This window comes from Dendrobium catenatum, unplaced genomic scaffold (assembly GCF_001605985.2).
Source record: "Dendrobium catenatum unplaced genomic scaffold, ASM160598v2 fragScaff_scaffold_621, whole genome shotgun sequence".
NCBI lineage: Eukaryota > Viridiplantae > Streptophyta > Magnoliopsida > Asparagales > Orchidaceae > Dendrobium > Dendrobium catenatum.
Window position 1 is genome coordinate 1642111 of NW_021319083.1, and position 10784 is coordinate 1652894.

At 35.1% G+C, this 10784-nt stretch overlaps 1 protein-coding gene across 6 annotated transcripts in view; it reads left to right on the plus strand.

The window, feature by feature from the left end:
* Positions 1-10784, plus strand: part of LOC110111802 (pseudouridine-5'-phosphate glycosidase) — a 62328-nt gene that overhangs the window by 43515 nt on the left and 8029 nt on the right. For 4 of the 6 annotated variants that reach the window (XM_028695074.1, XM_020843816.2, XM_028695076.1 and 1 more), the window contains 4 exons: positions 1934-1979; positions 2065-2185; positions 2603-2688; positions 2856-2927. In XM_028695074.1, the coding sequence (XP_028550907.1) occupies positions 1934-1979; positions 2065-2185; positions 2603-2688; positions 2856-2927 (325 nt within the window). Of the gene's footprint in view, positions 1-1933; positions 1980-2064; positions 2186-2602; positions 2689-2845; positions 2928-10784 lie in introns of all 6 variants that reach the window. The other 2 variants (XM_028695075.1, XR_003700797.1) reach the window with 2 other exon arrangements.

A 10784-nucleotide genomic window follows, 5' to 3' on the forward strand; every position in this document is an offset into this window, starting at 1 on the left:
GAGCGCATCTTCGATACTTTGGTGGAAGCTATTGAAGAACAATTGGAGATCTTCAAGTGGTAGATTGTCGCTGGTCCTTAGCGAAGGTTTTCTATTCTCCCTCCTCTTGTGTTTTTTAAGCCTAACCTTTTCTTGTGAGTTGATTGTAGTTACGCAGGACGCATCCGCCAATTCTGCTAAGCTTAGTAAACGTAGGAATTTGAGTGCATTCATGTGATTACTAATCTCATTGTTAGACTAGGGATTTTGTTGAAGCTACTATTTTGGCATAATATTATTTTCCTATGATATTTTGAAGCTTCAAATCTCTTGTTATGCAACTTAGCCTAAACAGTTGTGACCCTTCTTACATTTTCTTTCATCGTTTTATTTGCTAGTAGTTTATTTGCTATTTCTCTAATCAAGAAGTTGTGCAAAATCCTAATAAGTATCTTTGCCAACATCATAGTTCTACATCAATTACTCCACTTCAACCATCCAACTTGAATTCTATTAATAATGTTCCCATCTATTTCACCATCACTTTGAACAATAGACCTGAGATAGTTAAAACTTGCATTCTTTTTAATGACTCAATCACCCAATGTCACAATCCCACCACTTGATCTATTAATACTAAAATTTCACTCAAATGCATTCGGTTTTAGATGTGCTCAAACAAAAACTTTTAAACTCTAAGGTTGATCCCCAGAATTCAAGTTTTTCATCAATTTCCTCTTAGTCTTATTAACAAGAAGAATTTCACATGAAAGTATATTCTCTTACAAATGTCTAGTAAGAACATGCATGACTAAAGCAAAAGGTATGGGCTTAAAGTTGATCCTTGATATATTGCAACTGAAATGGGATAATAATTGGTCAAACCACCTTGTGTTTGAACACAAGTAACAACTCGTGTATACATATCCTTAATGACTTGAATTTAAGCATTATTAACTTTTTTTTCTAGAACTCTCCAGACCACTTTCTCTTGGAACTTTATCATATGCTTTCTCTAAATCAATAAATATCTTGTGCATACTCTCCTTACTCTCTTTATACTTCTCCATCAAACCTGTCAACAAATGCATAGTTTCTATAGTGTTGAGTGTAGACCTACAGGCTTGAATCCAAACTGATTTTGAGAAACTTTAGTATCATGTTATAACCTATGCTCAAATAGTCTCTCCTATTATTTTACTGTATGACATACTAACTTAATTCTTCGTTAATTGTTACACTCTTTTGCATCACCTTTATTCTTAAAAATGTGAACCAACACCATCCTTTCTCTACTCATTTGACATATTTTTAATCCTCAAAATAATATTGACCCTACTGTGGCACATTATTTTCACTTTGACTTTAGTTCAAAATTTCTTGCAAGGGATTCAATTAGTTTCACGTTATCCCTCACCAATGATTTGGCCACTTTAACCTCTCTTTGTAGCACCCCTTTTTGGCCTTTAAGTATTTTGATTAAAAATCTTTAATTTCTTTATTATGGAGAACATGTTAGAGTTAGAAGTTCTTTACACAGTTTAATCTGATCAAATGTTGCAACTGCCATGACACTGAGAGAAGATAATGCTTCAATATCTTGCTCATTAGATTTTGGTGAAATTGTCCGTCCCAAGCTTATGGTTTCTCCATGAACCATTATTTTTATACTTTTTATTAACTAATGAGAGTTTTTACCTAAAAAATTATTGAACTTTTATCCATCCTAAAATTATACTATGAAATCAATTAATGCATTCGCAGTTTGGATTTAAAATGGTATACTAGTTGTATTTAGAAAAGTTCACTAGGCCTTCCTGTTTATTCCTAACTAATGTTACAGTTCTATAAGATGCCTTTATTTTGATTGAGCTATGAATAGAAAACTTATATACATTTATCAAGAAACTTTTAATTGGGTTTTTGAATTTAACCATCATCATGCTGAGTGCAGGTTCCATGTCGGCTAGATACTCCCGAGGAATGTGCTAGACTTATAAGTTAGCGCCAGATATAAATTGAATTTCCTATATCAAAATTGTTTCATATTGTCTTTTCGTTAACCTTCTTTAGCTCTATCTGCAGATGCCAACCTGAATGTAAGGCTTGGAAGTGGAATTCTGATTGCTGTGCCCATTCCTAAAGAACATGCAGCTTATGGACATTTCATAGAATCTGCAATAACAAGGGCCCTAAAAGAAGCAAAGTGAGTCAAAATTTTCTTCGCTTCCATGCCTATATGTTCTGTTTTTGTCCTATTCACTTTCACAGGTTTTAATCTGTGTATTTGCTCACATTTATGTAAGTGTCTTTGCACTCACATGCATGACATTGCGGGTTTCCCGTACAGAAACTTTATTTCAAATCAGTTCATGCTAAAAGATAATGTCATGGGTTTATCTTTTTTGCGTAAAGAGCGAACGGGAAAAAATTGAATAACATTTTAATATCATTTATATTTATAATGCAAGTTGTAAATTGCAAGTTGCATGCTAAATTAACTAGATTTCAGCAGAGGAAATAAAGTAATTACGGTTAATATATGCTGTATGTGTTTATGGTAAATCAGGGAGCAATGTAATTAGATACTATCCTTATGGATTCTTGAATCATTTTACTGCAGTGACAAACAAGTAACAGGGAATGCTGCTACTCCTTTCTTGCTTTCTAGAGTGAATGAGCTAACAGGAGGAGCATCATTAGCTGCCAGTATCCTTTTTATGATTATACTTGTTTTTCTTGTTTCCAGGTTGAACTCACTGATCCAAATATTAAGAAGCAGAAGCACTTATTAGAAGTTGTTATTATAAAATCTTGCTTTTCATTTCCTTTGATTTCTTGATATTTGTTTTCTGTTCTTCTTACTCAAACTGAAGATATTGCTCTGGTGAAGAACAATGCTTACGTTGGTGCCAAAATTGCAGTTGCTCTTGCAAATTTGAGACGGAGTAAGAACAATACAACTTGCCAATTCTTACCTTCTATTGTGTCCTGTTTTTCTTTATTAGTTGTGTCGTGCTTCATCATGTTCTTGAGGAATTTCCATGCGGGTGGGCTTCTTTTACTTGTATCTCTTAGGACTAGTTTGTTTCGACGTAAATGTTTGGAAGTGATTAGCAATGATTTTTGGAGCTCAGTGTCATTGTTTGTTTGGCAGAAAGTGAATGATAATGAGTTCCTTTATTTGAAACTTCACTTGCATAAAGATGTGAATTGAGTTTCAACATAAGGATGTTGAGAGGAAAGATGTTTGTCTTATTGACTTTAAGAGAGTCTACAAACAGGCATATATGAGAATACAATAATAAAGTAAATAATTGGGATTTATATCCTCAATTATGAGGTTAACTTTCTAATATAATTTCCTTACATTATTAGGAGACTTAACCATTAAATAAATACATTAATACCTATTAAACAGGCCAACACCCTCCTCCAAGCTTGATTATATCTATCTATTAGCTCCAACTTGTTATCTAAATGACAAAAAGGTAGGTATCTAATGCAATAAAAAAAAAGTATTGCAAACTCAAAGAAAGTCTTCATTTCCTTAAACATAGACAAATAAAACCTTACAATTTAAAATAAAAGGAACAACAATAACAAATAATTTAAATACAACACAACGACAACCTATAAATACGACTCAACGACACCTTACAACTTTTGAGAAGAAAGATACAATGGAAATGTTACCATGGAGAGAAGAAAGAAGATAGAAGACTTAGAAGATGAAGTAAGTAGGGAAGAAGAAGCTCTCAAGCTTTAGAAGAAAACCCTCAGGTTTTTGGAGACAAAATAAGGTTCAACAACTTTTTCCAACAGCAGCCAACAACCCTTATAAATAGGGAAAGGAAACCAATAATCACTTAAAGCAGCCGCCCAAATCAGCCAAGCAAAACAGAGGGAAAAACCCATGAAAAAGGCACAACCATCCCAATAACCGAACGAACAAGCAACCCAACAGCCAGCCAGAATCGGAACAACCAAAAAACCCAACAAAAACCAAGGAAAAAAGGCACGACTGACTCATAAACCAAACATCCAGGTGTCCAACAGCTAGCCAAAACCCAAGGAAATGTTTTTTTTGCTTGCATCAATTCTCCTCAGGTGGAGAATCTCATCTCTTGATGAGAACGCTTCAATCATCTGCAGAGAGATAGCAGGATGATGAAGTTGCAACTCCTCATATTCAACAGTCAGTCAAGGGTGCGTCCATTCCATCCAATCAAGTGTCGTTGGTGCACTCCATGTTTTGCTTGGGTTGTACAGATATCCACAACATCATTAGGAAGAGTAAGGGGCAAAGTCACACACAACTATTTGCTTTTAGTAGTACCTGTTAATATCTTTTCAACAATTGAAGGATTTTTCTCAAAATAAGGTTTTTTATGATATATGGTTGAGCCAACTCTTTCAAAAAGCTCAACATCTTTTGATAAAATACTGCTAACCAAAGTATACTTGTCAAGGAAAATAATGGATGATAAACCTTTACTTGACGCATCTAGATTCATCATCTATAAGCTGCAGTTTCCCTTTAATATTTTGATGAGCTATGAAGTTTGTATCAGCAGCTTCCTCAATTGCAGTTCTTCTGGCTGCTTTACCTTCTCTTCTTCCATGTTTACTTCATTTAATAGCATTTTGCAGCTGACAGGTTGATCAAACGTCGCCTCATCAGACTGCCTTTAATTGTTCTTATACGGGACTTCAACTTTGTCTACTGTTTGAGTCTCAAATTTATCCACAATATTTTTGACTGGATAAATGGTAAACTGAGCATCTTGAAGAGTATAGCTTGGTTGTATTTCTTCTTCTTCTTTTTTAGTACGTTGCTTCACAGGAGGAAAACACGATAACTTACTAACAAGATTATGAACTGAATCAGAATTAATTGAAGAACCAACTTTATCAATAGGCGCTCTCCAAAGTGAGTTTTGCTGACATGTAGAATTTGCTCGTTGGAATATAGATTTGCTCGTTGAAGTGGAGGAATGCATCGGGATTATTATGTGATAGAAATGTACCCCTCAAACTTAAGAGAAAATTTTATAAGATGGTAGTGATGCCTGCAATGTTTTATGGTGCCGAATGTTGGCCATTAAAAGAGAAGCATAATACTAAGTTAAGTGTGGCAGAGATGAGGATGCTCAGGTGGATGAGTGGCTTTACCCTTAGAGATAGGATACAAAATGAGCATATACGTGAAAAGGTCGGAGTCGCTCCAGTAGAAGATAAGATTAGAGAGAGTCGCCTTAGATGGTTTGGTCACATAAAACGGCGGCCTTCCGATGACCCGGTTAGGAGAGTAGAGGTATTAGATTTTACTTATGTTAAGAAAGGTAGGGGTAGACCTAAAAAGACTTGGTTAGAAAATATTGGGAATGACCTTTCTTTATTAGATTTAAACGAGAATTTGACTTTTAATAGGACACAATGGAGAAAAAGGATTCATGTAGCCGACCCCGCGTAGTGGGATAAAGGCTTGATGTTGTTGTTTTGTTGTTGTTGTTGGAATATAGATTTCACCTTATTGGATCCTGCATTTTGTTTCAAAATAGGTTTGCCTTTGACTTAGTGCAGCCAGCGTATTTGTCATTTCTTTCATTTTTTGTTGTAGGTTAACCAGTTGTTGCATAAAAATACATTGCCATTCAGCTTGCTGATTATCCATATTTTTATATAGAAGAAAGGAAGAATAGAAGTTAACCAAGGGCTCTGATACCAAATTGATGCAAGAAAAAAATAAAAATATTGCAAACTCAAAGAAAATATCCCTTTCCTTAAACATAGACAATCAAAACCTTACAATTTAAAATAAAAGGAACAACAATTACAAATAATTTAAACACGGCACAACGACAACTGATAAATACGACTCAACAATACCTTACAACTTTTGTGAAGAAAGATACAATGGAAATGCTACCATGGAGAGAAGAAAGAAGATAGAAGACTTAGAAGGAGGGAAGAGGAAGCTCTCAACCTTTGGAAGAAAACCCTCACGTTTTTGGAGACAAAATAAGGTTCAACAACTTTTTCCAATAGCAGCCAACAACCCCTATAAATAAGGAAAGGAAACCAACAATCACTTAAAGTAACTGCCCAAATTAGCCAACCAAAACACAAGGAAAAACCCATGAAAAAGGCACAGCCATCCCAGTAACTGAACGGAGAAGCAGCCCAACAACCAGCCATAATCGGAACAGCCAAGAAATCCAACAGAAACCTAGGAAAAAAGGCACGATAGGCTCATAAATCAAACAGCCCGGTGCCCAACAGCTAGCCAAACACCTAAGAAAATGTTTTTTTTTTTTTTTTCCTAGATCAATTCTCCTCAAGTGGAGAATCTCATCTTATGATGAGAACACTTCAATCATATGCTGAGAGATATCAGGATGATGAAGTTGCAACTCATATTCAATAGTCAGTCAAGGGGGCGTCCATTCCATCCAATCAAGTGTCGTTGGTGCACTCCACGTTTTACTTGGGTTGTACAGATATCCACAATATCATTAAGAATAGTAAGGGGCAAAGTCTCACACAACTATTTGCTTTTAGTAGTACATGTTAATATCTTTTCAATAATTGAACGATTTTTCTCAAAATAAGGTTTTTCATGATATGTGGTTGAACCAACTCTTTCAAAAAGCTCAACATCTTTTGATAAAATACTGCTAACCAAAGTATACTTGTCAAGGAAAATAATGGATGATAAACCTTTACTTGACGCAACTAGATTCATTAATTCAAATTGTTCATCCTCTATAAGCTGCAATTTCCCTTCAATATTTTGATGAGCTATGGAGTTTGTATCAGTAGCTTTCTCCATGGTCGTTGTCCTCAATTGCAGTTCTTCTGGCTGCTTCACCTTCTCTTCTTCCATGTTTACTTTATTCAATAGCATTTTGTAACTGACAGGTTGATCAAACGTCGCCTCATCAGATTGTCTTTAAAAAATAATAGCTTCTCCATTGTTCTTATACGGGACTTCAACTTTGTCTACTGTTTGAGTCTCAAATTTATCCATAATATTTTTGACTGGATAAATGGTACACTAAGCATCTTGAAGAGTATAGCTTGGCTGCTTTTCTTCTTCTTCTTTTTTAGTATGTTGCTTCACAGGAGGAAAACACGGCAACTTACTAACAAGATTATGAACTGAATCAGGATTAATTGAAGAACCAACTTTATCAATAGGCGCTCTCCAAAGTTAGTTTTGCTGACAGGTAGAATTTGCTCGTTGGAATATAGATTTCACCTTATTGGATCCTGCATTTTGTTTCAAAATAGGTTTGCCTTTTTGAATTAGTGTAGCCAGGTTATTAGTCATTTTTTTTTCATTTGTTGTTGTAGGTTAACCAGTTGTTGCATAAAAATACGTTGCCATTCAGCTTGCTGATTATCCATATTTTTTTAAAGAAGAAAGGAAGAATAGAAGACAACCAAAGGCTCTGATACCAAATTGATGCAATAAAAAAATTAAAAATATTGCAAACTCAAAAAAAGTATTCCTTTCCTTAAACATAGACAAACAAAACCTTACAATTTAAAATAAAAGGAACAACAATAACAAATAATTTAAACACGGCACAACGACAACTTATAAATACTACTCAAAGACACCTTACAACTTTTGAGAAGAAAGATACAATGGAAAGGTTACCATGGAGAGAAGAAAGCAGATAAAAGACTTAGAAGAAGTAGGGAAGAAGAAGCTCTCAAGCTTGGGAAGAAAACCCTTAGGTTTTTGGAGACAAAATAAGGTTCAACAATTTTTCCAACAGCAGCCAACATCCCCAATAAATAGGGAAAGGAAACCAACAATCACTTAAAGCAGTCACCCGAATTAGCCAACCAAAACAGAGGGGAAAACCTAAGAAAATGGCACGGCTAGCCCAAGAACCGAACGGACAAGCAACCCAACAACCAACTAGAATCGGAACAGCCAAGAAACCCAACAAAAACCAAGGAAAAAAAGGCATGACAGGCTCAGAAACCAAACAACTAGGTGCCCAACAGCTAGCCAAACACCAAACAACAAAAAAGGAATTGGGCCAAGCCCATTAAGCAATTTTTAGCCCAACAATAAATACCCAATGAAATATTTTTTTTGCCTACATCAGTATCCTAGAGCCTTGGTAAAAATATCTGTCACTTGATTTAAAATGGAGACACGAGTAATAATTTTCTTAGAAAACACATCTTGTATGAAATGGCAATCCACTTCAATATGTTTATTTCATCAATAAAAAAATATTATTATTGGAAATATAAATGGTAGCACAATTGTCATAATATGAAGTCTTAAACCTTGTAACTTGGAAATTAAACTCTCCTAGAAGTATTTTAACTCACATTAATTTGCATGTATTATGAGCTATAGGTAGCTGTTGCTTTCCTGTCCTTAGTAGAGCCAGCATAATTAAAAATAGAGAGCGCATTAATGTTTAGACGTGCATATTCAGTATATAGCAATTTTTTCATTATGACTTTTTAATACTTATGAAGATCTAAAAAATAGCTTCTCAATGCTTCTTTGAATTTTGTGCGTGCTAACTTACGACCCTAATAACAAATGTAATATTAGGGCTGACTTACAACCCTTATAACCAATGTAATATTAGGTCTAGTAACGATCTAATCCATCAACTTATCAATTAACCTTCGTTATTGAGATTGATCATCAAATGGTTATCATCATTAGTTTTGGTCTGTGATAGGAAACACTTGGTTTGCAAGTGACCCTAATCCAAAACAGTAAAAATACAGCAGTAGTTTGCTGTCCCCAGCAGAAAAAACAGCAGGAATATAGGGAAAACAGCTCGAAAACACAAGTAGAAGGCTTCTATTTCACTAGAAGATGAATAAAATAGCAAGATATAATTGATCCTCAATTCGAGAGGAGGATCGATCTCTCCCAAATCTCTAGACGCCGCTAGAGCCCAAAGAAAACCTAACTCTAAGAGATCTCAAATTTCAGCCAAATTCAAGATGCTCAAACCCTAGGAAAAACATCTATTTAATGTATACAAATCAAAAGGAATTCCCTAAACAATCCCTACATTCAAATTTCTCCATGAAACCCCCCAAAAATCCTTCCTAAAACGCTCTGTTTGAGCGGTCGGGCCGCTCGTTCTCCGCCAGGAGGCGGAATCTCCGCCTGTTTTGTGATTTCTCCCGTGAACCGGTCCCGCCTGGACCGGTCGGACCGGTCTAACAAAATTCTAAGTTTTCTTGCATCAATTTTTAATTTTTCAAAGTTATTTAAAACCAAACATCCATGAAATTGTCAAAATCTATTAGGATCCAATAAGCCTCAAAATTGGGATGTTGGTTCTCAAGTTGATTGCTTAACTCATTTCTTATTAATGGAAGGTCATATCGGTACAATTAATTGGAGAAATGTTTTATCCTCAGAGTAATCTAGCCATCTCAAGCCTGCTTGTTTTGATCCCTCTTAATAATTTCATTTTCGTGAACATTCTAACTTTGGTGGTCATTTTCATCGTTTAGCTCCTTATGTTTTTTCCTTTGGCTTCTCTTTAACTACTGCCAGAGACCCTTCATTATTAGCATCTCGAAGATCTTTATGTTGCATATCTTCTGTGGCATATTAATGATTGTTTTGGTATAAGTAGAATTCATTGGAATTTTAATGCTCCGATTGGCCCCTCAGCTTTTTTGGCCATCAATAGTACATTTATTTTGGATGGCCTCTATTATTGTGTATAATGTTTATTTGAGAGTTAATAAAGTTAGCAATTGTGAAGCAAATTTTTTTGTGGCGCGAGAGGTAGGTGATAGGTAGTTTGGTGAGATTGTTTGACATGATCTCATTGTCGGACTTTTTTTTTTTTGACGGTGCTAGCTCGGCGGGATAGGAGAGTTGCTTAGACATCTTCTTTAACTTTTCAAAGTTTAGGTATTTTCCTGCTTTGGTGGGTTGGTTAGTCATTGTATTTAATTGGTTCTTAATGATCTTGAATCTTCCTTAATGTAGACCTTGAATCAAGGTGACCTTAGAATTCAGATGCAAACCTCCATGTTCTCTTTTTGTTAAATCAGGTGACAAAGTCCTTCAAGAGTTCACCTTGGGTTTATGGGCGGATGAAAGTTTCGCTACTTGTTTGGTTTTGTTTTTGTGAATAAGAATAGTTTTTAGCCATTGGCTCTTAAAATTAGAAAAAATAGTAATGGAGCATGGCGGTAGTTTCTAAACTTATTTAGTATGACCCACTTAAGTGTGGCAAAGAACAGTTAATATCTGATCGCTTTTGAGATGTTGCTAGCCCCAATAACGCCTCAATTTCAGTGATAGAATAGAAGTTTATGAAATTTTGAACTTTTGAGAGCGGCTCAACGTGGATGGTTCCGGTCAATGTGGATGATGGTGTTTGTTCCTAGAAGTCCTCTTCCATTCGTGGCGTTCCTAGGCCTGTTCTTTACCTCTCTTGGGATTGCTCCATTGTAACGGATGGTGAACTTATTGGTGTTGTCGCTTTCCTAAAAATGTTATTGCCAGTCTTATACAAAAGTGAGCCTATATATATAAGTTCGACAAAGCATTTATATAAGTTTGCACAAAAGTGAGCCTATAGAAGACACATAATTTAAAAAGAAATATTTTACTTTTGATTTATACATATATTTCAAAATATTATCCCATTGTTAGATGACATTATTGTGTACCACACGCCATTAACTTACTCTTTAATTAAGGATATGATTTTTTGAATTGAATTTTTTTCTATATAATGCTGAAAGAAACCAAGAAGCCTTGATCCGAGGGATTAGTTCTG